At 38.0% G+C, this 19,040-nt stretch overlaps 2 protein-coding genes across 4 annotated transcripts in view; one reads left to right on the plus strand and one right to left on the minus strand.

The window, feature by feature from the left end:
• Nudcd1 (NudC domain containing 1) overlaps window positions 1-7,616 on the minus strand; it is a 55,490-nt gene extending 47,874 nt beyond the window's left edge. For both annotated transcript variants that reach the window (XM_031358064.1, XM_031358063.1), the window contains exons 1-2: window positions 6,952-7,616; window positions 161-315 (exon numbers count right to left, since the gene is read on the minus strand). In XM_031358064.1, the coding sequence (XP_031213924.1) occupies window positions 161-315; window positions 6,952-7,066 (270 nt within the window). In that variant the 5' untranslated portion in view covers window positions 7,067-7,616. The remainder of the gene's footprint in view (window positions 1-160; window positions 316-6,951) is intronic.
• Window positions 7,293-17,181, plus strand: Eny2 (ENY2 transcription and export complex 2 subunit). 2 transcript variants are annotated; one of them, XM_031358066.1, is made up of 5 exons: window positions 7,293-7,458; window positions 8,858-8,934; window positions 11,725-11,795; window positions 13,017-13,091; window positions 14,564-17,181. In XM_031358066.1, the coding sequence occupies exons 2-5, from the start codon at window positions 8,867-8,869 to the stop codon at window positions 14,638-14,640; spliced, it is 291 nt and encodes a 96-aa protein (XP_031213926.1). In that variant the 5' UTR covers window positions 7,293-7,458; window positions 8,858-8,866; the 3' UTR covers window positions 14,641-17,181. The 2 variants fall into 2 exon arrangements, with proteins under 2 accessions (XP_031213926.1, XP_031213925.1); XM_031358065.1 differs by having other exon boundaries at window positions 7,384-7,530.
• Window positions 17,182-19,040: the final 1,859 nt, after the last annotated feature.

Consider the following 19,040-nt stretch of genomic DNA (forward strand, 5'->3'; position numbering starts at 1 on the left):
ATGACTGAGGTAAGCAGAAGGGGAGCCTTACACAGTCTGATGACAGATTTCCACATTCCAAAGGTATGTGCACCTTGACTGTTTGGACATCAGATCCAGAGATTAAAGAGTAAGGAAAAGAAGATGAGCGCTGTCTTTATACTCTGCATGTGTTTCTTACCAGCATCACTGTTAAGTTCATAATTCTTCCAAGGTTGTCAATGTAGTAGACACTGTCTTGATACCAGGCATCACAGTGCAGATAATTATACATCCCAAAAGCATGCATGTGTTCCAATGTATACTGGTCATCCCGAAGTTTTACTTCTGCTACAGCTGAAAAACATATATATACAAATATATATTTATATATCTGTATGCGTATATAAATATAAACATAATCATTAAAAGTTACATCTCAGATCATTCCTTTCTGCAGAACGCCTACAGGGCACAGAAACGGTCAATGCCAGCTACAGGAGCTACAACCGGCAGGACTTTTGTAGCACAATCCTTTCTTTTATGTACCTCTACAATGTTGAAGTACAACAGTTGACATCTTATGGGCAAACAAGTGCCCACTGATAAAGCGTTTTTATGTTTTAAAAAATATTCATCTTTATCACACATAAAGAAAGTGACAATGTCTTTATTATATAATTATATAGTTAGAAAACTGTGTGTAAACACAAATAGTGACTTCAGCATCATATTCCATCTTTCCCAATTATATGGAATAAAACAATGTCATAGTTAGGACATACACAAACTTTTCTATGTACAGAATAGTGCTCTCTCAACTAAAACATTAGCTGTTCTCCTAATTCTGAATTGACAAAATATGGTCTCTCCCTCACACTCCTGAATATCGGTGCAGTTCCAAACTCTTGCAGCCCTGGACTGCTCATGTCATACAATTAATTAATGCTGCAACAATAAATATTAATTGTCACTGAGCTTACATGTTAGCTTAATATAAAACTCACTTTAGCCGGGCTTGGTGGCACACGCCTTTAATCCCAGCACTTGGGAGGCAGAGGCAGGTGGATTTCTGAGTTCGAGGCCAGCCTGGTCTACAGAGTGAGCTCCAGGACAGCCAGGGCTATACAGAGAAACCCTGTCTCAAAAAACCAAAAACAAAAAACAAAAAAAAAAAAAAAAAAAAAAAAAAAAAAAAAAAAAAAAAAAAAAAAAAAAAACTCACTTTAACTCTATTCTCATTGCAACAATTTTCTTCTTTACCCATTGCTTTAGTTTGTTTTCTGTTGCTGTGCTAAATACCAGAACCAAAAGCAACCTACAAGAAAGAGGTTAACTCCAGCTTTGGCATCCAGGTCACAGTTATCACTGATGATTGTCAGGACAAGAACTCAAGCAGAAACTGAGGTAGAAACTAGGGAGGGATAGCTTGTTCCCTCTGACCTGTGCTCTGTCAGCAGATATATATATATATATATATACTACTAAACATCTGCCCAGAAGTGGCTCTGTCCATGGTGGATTGGGTCTTCCCACATTGATCAACAATAATGACAATTCTTCACATACAGGGTTGCAAGCCAATATGATATGGGCAATACTTCAATTGAGATGCCCTCTTCTGGATAACTCTCAGTTATGTCAAGTTGACAATAAAACCCACAAAGGACATCATACCACTGTTATTTTCTTTTTCATTTTTATTTTGTATATGTGTTTGTGTGCATGAATATATGGGTAGCACTTGCATGGCTGGTGCCTGTGACCAGATAAAGCATCTGATCCTCAAGACTATGGTTACAGATGCTTGTAGGTCACCATTCAAGTTCTTGGAACTGAACTCTCTGAAGAGCAACCCATGTTCTTATCTGCTTTTTCTCCAGTCCCACTTTTCCTACTTTCAATGCCTGCACTAAGTCCTGACTTACAAATTTATTCACTCAATTACTTAGCAAGTCTCTTAATAAGCACCATTTGCACCAGAGATACACAAAGGGAATACACTCTACCTTCTAAGAACTTAGGGTCTGGTAAGAAAAAGGATAATGGGCCAGGTCTGATGGTGCACACCTTTAATCCCAGCACTCAGGAGGCAGGGGCACAAGGAACTCTGTGAATTAGAGGCCAGCAAGTTCTGTCTCAAAATAATAATAAATAACCACATCCATCAAGCAAAGCAAAGGAGCACTAGTCAGACAATCACGTTGTTAAATAAATTTTATATAATTAAATTGTTATATAAAAAATACAAATACCACGAGGATATACTGAAGAGAACTGACCTACTCAGGAGATGAACAAAAGCTTTCCAGGACAGACAGAGCCAAGAAGGAAAAGTTATTGAAGAAACACAGCTTCCCATAATACCCCTTCTAAACAAAACCAGGTAAAAAGTGGAAATAAAAACCATGCATTTGTACTAGTGGTCCTAGTTTTCTTTCCTGCTGCTGTGATAAAACCCTGACAAAAGCAACTTAGGAAGAAAGGCTATTTATTTATGTCATAATCCCAGGTCACCACCCATCACTGCTAGGAGAGTCTATGCAGAGACATGAAGCTGCTATTCACATCCATGGTCAGGAACACAAAGAATGAAGACACATTTGGTACTAAATTCATCTATCGCTGTCACTCAAGCCAGGGCCCAACTCATTAAATGGTGCTACCACATTCAAAGTATGCCTTCCTATCACAATGAACTGAAATGAACTACAACAAATAAATACATAGACAAAAAGTCTCACAACACACCCCCAGGGCAACTTAAGCAATTTACTCCTAATTGTGACTTCCTTCTCAGGTGACTCCAGACTGTCAATGACAACTAGTTTGCAAAGTACAAAAACTATGTAGCAAGAAGAGCTGCAAATGAATGCAGCTGGAGAATGAGCACAGAAACTGATTATAAGAGACTTTATCTATAAAGGAAGTAAGCACGAATTCATTGGTTTCTAAACAGGACAGTAAGATTCAGACTTGAGTCCTGAGACAGTATGTTAAAAAGCATGATCTGGAAAATAGATTGGAGAAGAAAATGGGCAAAATCATTAAAAAAATCACTGAGGTCACTCAAATGAGAGGAGCTGAGGTCATCCAAATGAGGGGTGGCTGAAGCATGGAAACATTTTAGACGTCACAAGCAAAATCCTAAGATCATGAAAACACTGATGGGGACTGTGGAAGCATATCCTTTAGTTTAAGGAAGTATTTATTTTACAAGGGATGGTTAAAAGTATATACTCTACTAAATAAGAGAGAAACAGTAACCAACTGCTGGTTTCTTAGCACCACTGTGTGGATGAAACTTAATAATGCAGGAAGCATGTCTGAACATAACAGCCCAAAGCAGTAGTGATTTTAGACAACAATAAGCCAAGTATGGTTTTTGTCATCTTTGGATAAAGAACTCTATGTAGCCCTAAACAAATCACAAGTTTCTTAACCTTTTCCCTATTAAAACATGACCCCTCTAAAAAGTAAATAAATAAATAAAGGAAGATGTAAGATGATGAAAACACCGTCCATGATCATGGGCTAGATGGATTAATATTGTAAGAATGGCTATATTACCAAAATTATTCTATAGATTCACTGCAATCTGCTTCAAGATTCCCACGGCAATCTTCATAAAAGTAGAAGAACCCAAAAGTTCATGTGGAAATGCATTAGACCACAAATAATCAAAGCAATTCTAAGCAGTAATATTACTGGAGATATCAAATACCTGACCTTATTCTATAGACATAATAACAGAGACAGCATGACATCAGCATGAAGGCAGACAGAGAACAGGTGAGAGACCAAAAATCAATCCACACAGCTATGATCACCTAATTTTTCACACAGGTGTCAAAGACATAACTGGAAGAAAAAAAAAAAGACAGCTTATTTAACAAATGCTACTGACAAGCTTGTTACCTACTTGAAGAATAAAATCAAACCTGTTTTCGGTTTTTTGGGTTTTTTTGGGGGGGGGGAGGGGATGATCTTGTGTACTGTGTATTCAAAAGCTGATTTCTGTGCCCAGGGATGTGGTTACAGTCCACATGCTGGCTTTGTCATGATTATTGAACCATCTCCTCTATCAATCTTTTATAAAGAATGATCTCTAATTATCTCTGGTTAATGAGCTGATTGGCCTATGGCTGGGCAGAGAAGGCAGGACTTCTGATTCCAGGGAGAGTCCTAAAGGAGGTGTTGGTGAGGAGACTGATAAAGAATTTGTCCTGAGCAAAGGTCCCAGAAGAGCCAGGAAGCAGGCCATTAAGGGATTCACCATGAAGGCGCACATGGAGCAGAGCAAGTCAGGGAAACTCAGACTGCAAGTAACACAGGACCTATGACCTAGAAGGTTAGACTATACGAAAATCTGCCCAGTCATAGTGCTTAAAGCTTGTTAATAAACTTAATAGGACTTTTCATCAATTATTTGGGAGCAAGAATGGGAACAGATAAGGCTTCACTCCTAAATTACTGCCTACATTCACTCTACATAAAAATCATTTCAAACTCCATCAAAGACCTTAATTTAAAACCTGAAATACTGAGGTAGCTATAAGAAATTAAAGGGATACACTTCAATATATACTAAAGTAAAAAAAAAAAAAAAAAAAAAAAAAAACAACTTTTGAACAAGACTTTATCAGCACAGGAATTACCCACAGGAAATAATAAATGAGATGATATAAAATTAAAATGTTTCTGAACAACAAAGAAACTATTAACAGAATGAAAGGACAGATTAAGGAAGGAAACAGTCATGAGCGTTATACTTCAATCAAAAGGTTAATAGATAACTATATATAACAACAACGAAAAACTACAAAAACTAAAACGCACATCACTGCACAGTTTCAAAGTGTTTTATATCCTTAGCAATGAGGAAAAAAGCAAATTAAACCTACTTTGAGATTTAGTGTCATCCATCACAAATGAGAGGACAACAAATACCAATGGTCCCTTTTCGGAGGAGGCGGAAATTTAAACTACTTATAGCTATTATGGAGATCAATATGGAGGTTTCTCCAAAACTTATGACTGACCCAGCAGCTGTACTTTTGGGCATATACTCAAAGAATTCTCTATCCTACCACTGAGATCCCTGCACACTCACATTCAGTGCTGCTCTGTTAACAAAATCTGGGAAACAATCTAGATGTTCATCAATAGATGAATGAATAAGGGGAAAGCTACACACATGCACATAGCTACACACATGCACATAAGATGCATTATACTCAACTGTAAAGAAAATGAAATTTGCAGAAAAACAGACATCTCTAATCTTGGTTGTCAACTTCATAGGATCCCAGATTTTTTTTGCCTCTGAGCAAACCTATGAGAGATTACCTAGACCTTAATGGGGGCCGCACCACTTAATGGGCTAGTACTGAATAAAGAGAAATTGAGCTGAGAGTAAGCATTCTCACTTCCTGACTGTGGTTGTGAATAAAGAGAGAGTTACACAAGGAAACTTGGGAATTATACCCGTTTAGTACCTTGATTTCACATTAACAGAGAGTAACGATAATTTCCTAGACTTTCACTGTCCCAACTTTTAGCACTCTGGATCTACACCCTCTGCTAGGGCCTTCCAACAGCAGTTCTTGACTTGATTATTTAATTTGCTTTGCCTAGTGGAACAAGTGGAAATTTGTTGAAAGTCACTGAAACAGCATGCACACTGTGACTTAACTTCCTGCAAACAGCCTTAACCCGAACAGATTCGGGTGCTAGCCTGTTGAAGGGTGACCAGCCATATGGAAGATTCAAGTCAAGATCGTCTGGCAAATGATCTAGACGGTCGAATCAAGATGACTAGAACTGCCTCTGCCAAACTAACTGAGCAAAGCTGCACGAATGAGCAGTGAGGAGGACCTGCTGGGTTTTGAGCCATCAGGTTTCCTTTCTTTATATTTTGTTTCCAATCAATTGGCTAACTAAACATGGCGGGATCATTTATTGACACAGAAACAAAAGCAACAAAGAAACCACAAGAGAAAGAAGAAAAAGAAGGCAGCTCTTCTCCTCTTATACCAACCAATAGCTACCTGCCTATCCTTCACAACTCAACTCCAGTCATCAACTCCTCCGGGAAGTTTTCCCGAGTCTCCGAACAAGTTGAGAAAACATACTCAGTTAGACCATTAATTACATTTGCTCACATTCCTATCACTACTTGCCCATACTATAATTAGATGTTTATTAGTGAATGGATTATGATTTGTTAGGTACTCATGCCTGGGCTACAAAGCAAGTGCCAGGACAGTCAAGGATAAACTCCCTTGTAGCTATAAAAAAGATACATAGAGAGATAACGTAGGCAACACTTGACACTCAAACGTCCACTAAGACCTCTAGATCACTATTTCTCAAAGTGCAACCTACAGAAAACGTATATCAAAATAAGAATCTGCATAGGCATATATTTAAAAACACAAATCCCTGGACACTTTCCCTAACAAAACTACAATTCCTAACGTTGTAAGAAGAATAGCCTCTAGGAAGTTACAAATAAATAAGCAGTAAGCAATAGTATGCGCACTAAACCACTTTCCCTCAATAAATTGTAACGTGGTTCAGGACCTGAGTACTTGAAACTGCTAACTGAATGTGGAAAATTTTCTCTCCCTAGAAATGATTCTGCGTCAGAAGGAAAAAGGGAGTTGGGGATTTTCCAAGGAGGTGTGGCTTCTCAGCGAACACGTTTACAAAAGGTGGTTTGGGAAGGAAGGACAACCTAAGCCTTCAGAGCAGGGGCCAGAGATGTATGGGCGGAGAACCTCTGAACCTGGGCTGCGGATGCCTAGGCCAGCCCACAGTCCTGTGGCTAAGGCGCGGAAAGAAAGGGGGGCGTCCTCGGGTGCCCGCGTGGACACCCGCTCAAGGTGCAGACTGGCAGGAGGTGACTGGCTAGCCGGAGTGACAGAGGGTCGCGCCAAAGGCAGCCTAAACGAGAAGGAACCGGGTGCGAGAGGGTGCTGCCGATCCCACCTGCATCTAGCTCCAGCTGGTAGCAGGGCAGCGGCTCGAGAGACAGCTTGTAGCCCTCGAAGCGGGGATCCAGCAGAGGTCTTTTCACCCGCAGAGAGCAATTGGCCGCCTCCATCGCGTTCCCGGATCCCAGCAAGAGAATCAATAAAGCTCTTGTTGAAAGGTCCGCGCTTCACTCCTGGAACTGAGGCTTGGAAGCGGCGTGGTTCCCATCCCAGAGGACTCTGCGGCGCCACGTCTCTTCTGGGAAATGTAGTGTCCATGAGAAATCTGGTTCTGTTCCATGCTGGGAAATGTAGTTTTCTGTAAACAGAACGCACGCCAGCTGACAGATTCTGGACTTCCCTACCCAGAGGGCTGAGCGACCAGAAGGCGGCCCGCGCTAGTTGAATTCTCACATTATAGGCAGGGTGGCCAGATCCCGCCCCGGAAATGCGTGGTCTAGCTTTCTGTGTGCTTAGGTGCCCGAGCTACTGAGGGTCTAAGTCCGGGCAGCCGAAGAGTGTGGTAGGTAACGGTCGTCAGCGCAAGGGTCATTTCGTCGCTGGGAAGGGACGGCCCTCGCCCGCGGTGATGGTGGTGAGCTATGCCCGTGGTCCTCAGGGCCGGGACCCGGGCCCAGCCCAGGCTCCTTTCGATGTGCTGTCTTTCGTTAGCTTCCCCGACCCGCGCTCGCGGGCCTGTAGGGCTCTCCGACAGGGCGTGCTGCTGGAGTTGGCCTGGAGCCAGTCCTCGCTTTGTTTTCTGGCTCCTCCCCTCCCGCCTCTCCAGCTGTCTCCGCCGTGTTTCATTTTCCTAAAGAATGTCAGAACTGGGAGGGATTCCCTAGCACCCTTGTTTTACCAGTGAGAAAACTGAGGCCTTTAGGAATTAAGTGACTTGCCCAAGGTCACTATCCGTGATTTTAGGGGCCAAGACGAGACGAAGTTTTGCTGTTCTTGGTATGGCACTGTCTAAACTTTTGCAGTTATTTTGGAAATGTTAAGCCCCAACTACAGAAGTAAAGCGTTGCCTAGTTATTAACCCTCCGTTTACCTGCTTCTTATGCAGTCCAATTCTGAAAATTCTTTGTAGTCTGAGTTCCCATACAGACAAGATGGGAAATTAGAAAAGTAGACTCAAGTTAGTGACATGAAGTAGGAAAACATTAACTTAAACCTGACTTTATCTTAAACTTTTAAACGGCAAAAAATGTGCTCAAAAGTTAACCTTGCTCTTTTTTTTTTCCTACACCGATTTTGGCATTGGTTGGCTGTTTTTATTGAAAATTAAGAAATTCTCAAAGACTAGTTTGAAATTCGTTTTCTTACCCTTCAGTAAAAGTCAAAGAAATTTGTGGTCACAGAAACCCACAGCTAGGGTAGCAGTTGTAATTCTCCGTTAATTTTATTGAGTAAAGAGCATAGTCTTATTTCATTTTTCATAATGGTATCTTTTATTAGTGTGCATACTATGGCTTTCCCAAAAATTGAATGTAGCCAAGATGCAGAAATGAACAGTAGTCAGACATTAATGTACAATTAAATAAGGTGGGGCTTCAAGTACCTGACTTCACATTATGTCGCTGTGCCTCAGTGTTCTCATCTGTAAAATGGAATTGTGTCATTAGAGCAAATTTGGGGGTTAAATATGCTCATTTTTAGGTATATAAGTGCTTAATGGTATTAAATAGTAGTTATTCCCTAAAGAAAACAAAAACAAAAAAAAAAAATCAAAGAGCTTATGAGGGAAGGGAATTGGGATACAGAAAATAATACTAAGAATAATAATACCATATAAGGTACTTGAAATTATCATCCTTTCCTTATTACAATGTTCAATGTGTTAGGATGATTGTCTAGAGAGGACTTAGAAGGAAACAACTTTTCTAAATATTATGTATCTCAAAATGCATGTTGATGTCCAGGTTAGCAAGATGAACAAAGATGCGCAGATGAGAGCAGCGATTAACCAAAAGTTAATAGAAACTGGAGAAAGAGAACGGTGAGTAATAAATTGTATCAATAAACTAGGTTTTACCATCTTTAATAATTATATTGGAGGAATTTCAAGTGTCAGGGGCCAAAACAAATCTCAAAAAAATTATAGAAATGTAAAGATTATCAGAGTTTCTATTCTTAACATCTATAATAGTTTGAATCAGCATTACAAGATTTGGAAGATTCATATACAAAGATAAGCAATCAATGACACTCAAAGCATTTTTAACAAAGTGCAGAAGAGACAGCATAGACACAAACTACAGCTGGAGAATATTACCCAGGTTTTAATATAGAACTACGTTTAATTACCTCAGGCTCTTAACTCTGGAGCAGCATGTGTTGTTACTATTTTCTCAAGAACTTTCTTGTTCCTCTTATTTTAATATTCAGTTATGTGTCTTCAAATTCCAGCTCTTTTATCCACTATCTACTCCATTAGCTTATGGTCTTCAGTATGACCCACACTCCGTGACAGAAGTGCCTTTGTATCCCCACTGTATAATGCTATGCTCAAACCTAATTTAAGGAGCAAATGTTTAAAGAAAGGGATGAGAAACAAACATAGAAAGGCTCTCAGAGCAGGGTGATCAAGTGTGCAAAGGAATGTCAGGAAAAGAAGAGTCTCTTCCATTTTGCCTGGAGGTGGTTGGGTAAATTTCAATAATAAAAGAATTTCACCTAGGGTGGGAAAAAAATCAGCAGTTTCCAAGGTCAAAAAGGGAAAGGATGGTCTAGGCTACAGAATATGCAGCCGGAGCTTTAGTACCTGATAAGTGCTCAGGAGCTCAGAATTTAGAGAAAGTGGGAAAGCTTGTGGATGGAGCAGTATACAGAAGTATGGATTGTTGTGTGAGAATTCTGTCCATTGAAAACATACTGAATTTCAGAACTGTTTTGACCAATGGAACTATTTAAGCCCATCTAAGATTTGGAGGTGCTTTTTTTCATCATTGAGTCCAGGCTCTTAGATATTGTTGCAAGATGTATCTTTTCCTCTCTCAGCTCTGCTTTCGTCTTTGTTGTCTTTATTCTCAAACAGGCCCTACCCACAGGTGGCAGAGATTAGCAGTTCCAAATTTACATTCCACCAGCTCAGAGTACCTATCTCAGCAAAGAGCCTCACTTGATTACCATCTTGATTAGGTAATAGGCAAGTTATGCTCAGCCTTGCTCAGGTCATATTTCACATTACAAGAGCCTTGTCCAGAGTTATATAGGGAGAGTGACACAATAGTGTTTGCTTGTTTTTCTGTTACAGAGCAGAAAACTGAGTGCATTATTTGCAAAAGCATGTGTTTGTGTCTTTATCTTTGGATAATGGGAATTAGTAAGGATCTTTGGAAAGGAAGTGACTAGGTTACATTTTCATTGTAGAGATACTATTCTATCAAAGTGAATGTAGATTTGAAGAGACCAAGATAGATGGTAGAAAAATTAGTTAGATGATGGGATGAAGGTAAAAACCAAAATGGAAGGGAGAACAAAGGAGAAACAGACCTCCATGTGAAGAAAGAGATATCATATGCTGTGCTGGGATGTGCGCTAATAGTGTTGATAGTATGTACTTAGAGAATGACGGTCTTTTCTGTTATTCATGCAGTGCCTGTCGGGTGCCCAGGATACACATAGTAAAGTCTAATTTCATGGCACTTACATTTTAATGACAGGAAACACGTTATAATTGTGTAATATGTCACATGGTGATTCAGAGTGCCATGGAAAAAAATAAAGTATGGGATATGCAAGGAGGATGATGTTTTAAACAGAAAAGGGAAAGTATCTGGTAAGACATCAGAGGAATATGACAGAATGGGGGCTCCAGTAGCCACAGTTTTAGCATAAACTTGCATGAATGTTCTATCTAAGGAGAAAAGTAGGGAGAGGGAGAGGAGATGGAGTAGCATAGCTGAGGAGAAGGCAGAGTTTATTTGTCTCAGAACTTATTCTGGGTAAACTGGGAAGGCACTGGAAGATTTTGAAGAGAATGTTATGCTTTAGGGAAGAGGCGGGGAGTGGATGCAAGTTAGGTCTAAGGGCAGACAAGGAAAGATGGTGGCTGGAACTAGGGTACTCTTGGCAGAGAAACATGAATTCTAGGCAAGCATTTTAAAACCGAAACTGGAAGATTTACTCATGGATTAGAAATGTAGCAAGATAAAGGATATTTGCAAATCATAACCCAACAAACCAGAAGAATGAGATTGTCGTTTTGAGGAGGAGAGAGTGGGAAAGAATATAAAGTTGGGTTTTGGCTCTTGAAATTGAAAGGCCTAATAGGTATCGAGGTAACCATATCACATAATGTATCTCTGAAAGAGATAGTGAAAGAGTAGAGATTTGCAAGGAAAGCAAATCTGGTTTGTTTAAGGTGGGACACATTTAAACTGAGAAGTAATTTCAGTTAAGGACTTTTAGTTTACACAAATAGGTATGGCAAAGGGGTAGCAGAATATTTTCTTGGTGTCACTAATTGGTACAGCATTTTCAGAATGAAGAGAAAAGAAAATCCTGCTAATTAAATTACAGTAGTTTTGTCATTGCTGCAGTATGGAGATGGGGCAGCTTAAGACTGTAGTTAGTGAATGGATTGGAACCTGAAGATAAGTGAGGATGAATTTTGGCTTTTGTAACATCAAAAAACTAAGTAATGACTCAGGATTAGACCGTAATTAAAGTGGGGACAGAAAGCAGGGAGTTTTTAGTTGAACAGTTTGTACTAGTACATTGCTTCAAACATTCCTATCTAAAGTATATTGCTTCTATTAATTGGAAAACATTTTCCTTTAAACAGCCTCAAAGAGTTGCTGAGAGCTAAATTAATTGAGTGCGGCTGGAAGGATCAGTTGAAGGCACACTGTAAAGGTAATCACTTTCACTTAGATAAGCTGCTTCTGTTGCTTTGAACTGGGTTGGTCAGGGAGCCATTATAAGACAGTATAGTTCATATCCTACAGTGTAAGTCCTCAAGCTCCATTTTAAGCAAGTGGAAATTGAGTACTATGGTAAGAGTTTTCTTCGAAGTGATATCCTTAGACTTAACTCCTGAATTTTTAGGAATTTTTCATGTATTTTGCAAAAGTGAAGCATGAGTTCTGAATATCCTCTAAGATCAAATTATGTACTCCTTTATTTTTAAGTGATGTTAGTAATCCTGATATGATTGTCCTTAATACAATGAACATTTGGTGGTTGATAAATGTAACTGTCATTTGTAACAATGTTGTCAGGGAATTAAATTTACTGTAGCAAATGTGCAATTAAAGGGCTTTTTTTTTTACCTTTTTTTGGTAGATTTTGTCGATATTGCACATGCTTTTTACTAAAATAAACCCCTTTTCTGGCTCAACTTTTTGTATAGTGAAATTCTGGATATTTTTAATGAGTTGTCTTTATATTACAATGTTTGCTACAAGTAAAAATGATAGATTAAGTCTGTATTAACTATAAGAAAGCATAGAGATGTGTTAATAAAAGGAAAACTGAAATCCTGCAAACCTGTAAGACTGCAGTTGGCTTTCCACCATGTACAGATGAGTAATCTTTATCCCTCAGTTGTCTCACCTCTGACCAAGGAGTTTTTATAGATATTTAAAGTTGTAAAGCAGCTAGCAGGGTTCCAGAAATGTTGATTGTATTCCCTCATCATTCCCTTTGGTCCAGTCTAAAGAAGAGAAATGAGCACAGAAGCGCTACATCTAACTTTGGCCATAAAGTTATAAAGTAGATTCAAATAATACATTTTGTTTCCTTGATACATTTAAGGGTAATGTATTTATAGTAAACTCTGTTCAGTCCCAGCTTTTTATAGAAGATGGATTTGGCACTATCCAATTCTAATATACCCTAATATTACAGCTCTTTGTTTGCTTAAGTTATTTAGCTGAAGTATAAATAGACTGTCTATAATCTGAGATTAATATGTTCATGAAGCTATAAATTTTCATTAAAAAAAAAGAAGTTTCCTCTTTTTATTTAAAGACCAGTCTATAGTCTAAAAACATGATTTTAACCCTTCCTCTATGAAAATCTTTCTTACAGATAATGATTTTAAATGATATGATTTGTTTTTTGCTTTTGCATAAGAGGTAATTAAAGAAAAAGGACTAGAACACGTTACTGTTGATGACTTGGTGGCTGAAATCACTCCAAAAGGCAGAGGTAAGGAGCACAAACTGTCAGGAAACGGCTTTTTGTAGGAAAAAAAATCCTTTCCAAAATCCTGGAGGAGTTGTTCCTGTGGAGGACGTTGAAGAGCACAGTTGCCTGGAGGGCTGGTATAGCACTCCTGAGTAACAAATGAGATGATAGGTATAAGTGGGCACTTACAGTCTTAGGTTGATGATTGGTGAGGCAGATCAGTTTTGACATGAGATTTTAGGGACACCTAAAGCTAGCATTTATAAACTTTATTAAATATGGCCTGATTCCACCTAAATATTAATAATTCAACATTCCAGGCATGAATCATTGTCTTACTACTCTCTTTTTCCCTTATTAAAAATACATAAAACTATATTCTTGATTGTCTAATTAAGAATTTGGTAATTCACAGTGATACATATTTAAGACTTAGAAGTGAAAGCATCTAAAGTAGATGAATTATAGGATGTCTTTCAGTCAAAATCATTCAAATATAAAGTAAATGTGTGAAGATCACTACAGCATATGAATTCCTGTTGAGAATGAATTATAAAGCCCCCTCAAAACTGAAAAAAAAATTTTTTTCAAGTACAGCTCTGGAAAAATATTTGTTCATTTTATGAGTTTATACTTTAAGCTAGTTTTTTCTGGTTTCTTTTTCTTTAATTTGTTAACATTGTTTAGACATCCTGTTTCTCTTTGAACGTTTTTATCTTGCACCTTGCCCATTGGTATCCACTTACTGGATACCAGTTGACCCTTTTTTGACAATATAATTACAAGATTTCTGCCTTTGCCATGCTTCCCTCTTAACCTTCTCATATGCTTCTCCCTACCTCAAAATAATAGCCTCTGTTTTAAAGAAAAGTTTCATGAATTTTTGTATGCATATATAGATTCATTTAGCTACCACCTCAAGCAGGCTGGCTATGGCCCTTAAGCCCCTACCCCTGGGCTCCCAATATAATAAAAATTCTTTCCCACTCCAGGCTGGAAAAAATGGCTCAGAGCCATCTAAGAGCACTGACTGATCTTCAGAGGTGCTGAGTTCAATTTCCAACAACCACATGGTGGCTCACAACCATCTATAATAGGATCAGATACCTTTTCTGGTGTGTCTGAGGAGAGCAACAGTGTAGTCATATGCATAACATAAATAAATCTTTAAAGAAGATTCTGGCTCTGTTGATGCTTTTGCAGTCAGCTTATCCCAAGGCGACCTATCAGTCTGGTCAAAGTCAGATTTATCAGTGTGTCTTTGCATTTTCAAATGGACTTGTATATATCCAGTTTAAAGAATTTCCCCAGGCTTGAGGAGCTATGTGTTTAGGTATTAGATGTTAAGTCTGATATTTTTATCTTTTTATTTTTTAATTCAACCATGAGAGTTCTGTGAAATCCTTGTATTAGTAGTTTTTAATAAGACAACAAGTCAAATTCACACGTGATCATTGGAGTCTTCTTACATTGATGTTTAATTTTTGTTTCAGCCCTGGTACCTGACAGTGTAAAGAAGGAACTCCTACAAAGAATAAGAACATTCCTTGCTCAGCATGCCAGTCTTTAAGGGTGAATTAGAATGTGTTGGTCTGTGGATTTATTTCTGAAAGTAAAACTTGCCATAATTAGAAATTGATTTCCCAAAATAAAGTCCTTTTTTGTATGATGGTATACAGTTTTCAGTAATGATGTATACATTGTATTGATTTTTTTTCCCTAAATGTGTTATTTTAATAAATATCTCATGAATGAGTTTCAATTTTTTTTTATTTTGGTATAAATGGGACTCTGTTTATTACTGATTGCCTAGAAATGTTGAGAGAAAAATGCCAGCAATTACTATAATCCAGTATTTATATGTGTGATTCTCTGTGTCTGAGACACCTTTCTGGGTTGTCTACAAATGATTTGTTCCTCTTTTGATTCCTCACATTTGATAACTGTGATGCTCCATCTTTGTACTGTAGGTTGTCTATTTCTTTGTTACAAATTCTGAGTGTTAGGACTGGGTCTTACTTAATCTGTATGTGCCTTCCTTATGCTTCAAAGAAATTACCATCTAGTGAAGACAGAACATTTGCAAGCTGGCTGCACACCACACTTTCTACTCATCTGAACTTTGAAAGCAGAATCTCTAAATTGCATCCCCATATACTGAGGTCAAGAAAGAACTATAATGGGAAACAATCTCTATCAATTAGCTTTACTTTGGCATCAATCAGGATTACCAGATCTAATGGACTCTTGTCTGTTAATGTGACCTTTGACGCAGAGTGATTATGTTGACCATCCTTCCACTTGGAACTTTGCATCCCCCTCCTCACACTGCTTCCTACCATTGGAAGTCCTTTCTGGTTTTTTGTGGAGTATTTTTGCTGTATGTAACTTTTGAGTAATGTTTTGTTGGACTTTCTCCTGAGTCCTCTGATTAACAATATGTTTTCCCTGGTTGAATCCCAGGAGGTGAGTCTGATCATGCTTCAAATAATATGCTGAACATTCTCAAAGCCAGATCTAATTCTAGCCTCACTGCCCATATGCCCACCAGTGTCTACTTCCTTGGATAGTTCACAAACACCTTTAAATGACCATACTTTAAATAGTAAGATTCTCCTCTATTAACTAACCGTGCTTTATTACTTATTCATGGGGTCTCTCAGACACAAATGACTCAAGATGAATATTAATGCTTATTTTTGAAGGTCGGAGGGAAACAAGATTACTTCTGAAACACCCTTAGTTTTGTGTTACTGCTGCCAACTGACTGAGGACCACTGTGAGAACCAGCTATCAACTTGGATTATCATTTCTGGTCCTCCTAAGCCCAAGTGATTGCAGTGACTCTTCTGTGCCTCCACTCTCTTCCTCACCGTTTTCCTGCCTGTGTGGCCTTATGAAATTTAAGTCTAATCATTTATTCCCCAACTTGAAATGTTTCAATACTGGATGAAATTCAAACTCAGCATACTAGCTAGGCCCCTCTAAATCTAGCATGTATTTATCTGCAGTCTACAGAATCCCTCAGTATATTAAATTGTTCACCCCTTAGTACCTTTCAAAATCGTAACATCTAGGAAGCCCTTTAAGTCCTCGTATTACTACTTTCCCTTCAGAGTTCAGCTTGAGTTTTTAAATGTTCTGACAGTCCCATGATTTAAATTCTTTGTTATTGATTTCTTTTTGGATTTTTGAGATAGGCTGTCCCTGTGTTGGTCAGCTGGCCTCAAACTCACACTGGCTTTGAGCATGAGTCCTGAGAGCTGGGAGTACAGGGATGTTAGTCCATCTGGAGGGGAGGGAACAAATTCATTGTACAATTCTCATTTCTGAAAGAATGGGTAAGGCAATGAATGAACTGAGTGAGGCCTACAGGAACACATGATAAAGTCCTAATAAATAGGTACAGTTGAGAAAAGGGTTCATTGTCCACACTTAGTGTCATGAGTTTAAGTGTCATAGAGTCATTTACATAACTATATATTTGGGTCTTGAGATATGTACACAAAAAGATCTTGCCCAAAGTAATATTTTGTTTCAGTTTCATAGTGTTCTAAAATATTGATAGGAATTTTCATTTTGTTACCAATTATAAAAAGAAGTCTTATGTGGTACACAGAAAATATTAAAAATAAGGGGTAGTTCTTCATAATTCTGTACATAGAGACAAACTGAAAAAGGCTTATAAAGATGTTATTTTAATATCCCAAAAGAGTTAAAAAAATGTCATTTGGAAATTCCTTGACAACGAGAAAAATAGCCAAGTTGAAAATGCTTTGTAGAAATTTAAGGTAAGAGCATAGATTTGGTTTTTGAAGGTTGTTTTTAATGTTTTCTTTTTTTGCGGTTTGTTTTGAGACAGGGTCACATGTAGTCCAGGCTTTCTCTGTACTTGCTATGTAGCCTAGGTAAGCCTTGAATACCTGATCCTCCTACCTCTACCTCCCAAGTGCTGGGAAGACAGGTGTGTGCCACCTCTGGGGCCCATAACAGCCTAGATTTAAAACAATGCTAAGACTCCCCTACCACCTTTCTCTTTGGCATCTTATAAATGTCTTGTAGATTGAATCTAGACTCACTGGTATTTGTAAATAAATCAACTTTGTGAACACTTTTGGCTCTCATTGATTTATGTAAAGTAGAAATACACTGAAACCTTTCCACCCTTTCACACTCAGTGTTGGAAATGTAATACACTTGTTCCATGCCTGCACTGGGCCAATATAATCATCTCTGTATCTTCTTTTATAGTGAGAAAGAAGACCCAACTAAATCATTTATATAATCACTTTAGGCATTACAAGTGTATCATTTGGTTAAGCAGTGCCAAGCCAGGGACTGGTTGGTAACTGGATATAGGACTTTACATAACTTGATAGAAAGTTCCACCCAACACGAGAGAACTGTGACAGCTGCTCAATAGCTGGTGTTGGAATTGATCCGGGGTGTGTGTGTGTGTAACACTTATACCTGCACATGTCTAATCCTTGCAGAAGCCTAGCTTGTGTTAGACTTCATAAAATCCTACATATTTTCTACTATTGAGCAGAAACCATTGAACAGACATTGAATGAGAAACTATGTTACATATAATCAAATCATTCAGGTTCTAACCATAAGATACTGGTTAGCAGATAAGAATGACTCTTGCCTTGGTTTCACTATTTGGATAGTTTAATAGACTTGAATACTGATAGGATAGTAAGAGCTTATGGATTTATGTTAGCTTACCTAGAAATTTATAAATAATATAATTATGTGTTTTCTAGTGTGTAAATAGTGAATTAACTACACTTGTGTGTGAAAAATATCACATACTTGTCAGAAGTTTCTAGATAGTATTAGCTGCTGTGAAATTCACAAAAATAAATAAATAAATAAATAAATAAATAAATAATGATGTCCTTAGGGAGGGAGAGTTCATTTATAGGTGCATGCTTTCGAAGGATTCAAATTTGGTTCCCAGAATTAATGTCACTCTATAGTACTTAACAAGGAAGGATGAAATTTAGTCCTTTTTACCCTCTTAACTCCTCTATGGCTTGGCCTGTATCCCATTTGTCTTCCTGTTTTCAGTACTCAACAGAGAATTCTTAAAATTGTCTTTTAACTGAATCAACAGCAAGAAAAATAAGAATAAATTTATGGTAATTATATTCAATATGTACCCATAATTACTCTACTTATCAGCCACAAGGGGGCCCCTGGCACCTGCACTTTTATCTTCCCTGCGACTCACTTTAATTGAGCTGAGTATCACATTTTACTGGGTCCAATTCCAATATAGAGCCAACCAGCTTGTTGAAGATGAAAGTGTTGTTGGATTAAAACTTAATGTGAGAACGTCAGAATGTGCTGATACTAAATAAGAGGCTGCTATCCTAAGGTGTAGATGTCCGGCTGCGATCATTTTCAGAAGGCAATTCCATAATTCAGGAAGTTGATTTAAATAGCATATGCAATTCCCAAAATAGTTTGATTTCACTGATTTATATATAACAGGACAGGGGAATAAATTTTAGTTCAGTAACTCACACATTTATTGTAGTGCAGGGGATAAACGTGTGACCTCATGCATGCTGGGTAAGTCTTACTGCTTAGCTGCATCCAAAGCCCAAGAGAGTCCTAACAAATGAAATAAAAATGTTTTTATTGTTCCCAAAAAAGGAATACCTATATATTTTTCTTCTGTTCTTTTGTAAAGAGAAACCCTTTACCTGTTTCTAGCACTGTGCCTAGAATCACCAGAATTAAGTGATAATCAGTGATTTTCTGTTGCCCTAATTTTGTTGTTGTTGGAGACATAGTCTTCAAAAATTATATTTTCTAGACAGTTACCTATATGAAAGTTGGGCTTTGATAAGAGCAGAGTCACAAAATAGAGTTTACAGAAATGCCCATAGAGCCATAGCTTGGTTGCTATGCAGATGACTTACATACTGTTGTACACCGTATGATTTAGAGTGTTCA

Source organism: Mastomys coucha, unplaced genomic scaffold (assembly GCF_008632895.1).
Source record: "Mastomys coucha isolate ucsf_1 unplaced genomic scaffold, UCSF_Mcou_1 pScaffold7, whole genome shotgun sequence".
Lineage (NCBI taxonomy): Eukaryota > Metazoa > Chordata > Mammalia > Rodentia > Muridae > Mastomys > Mastomys coucha.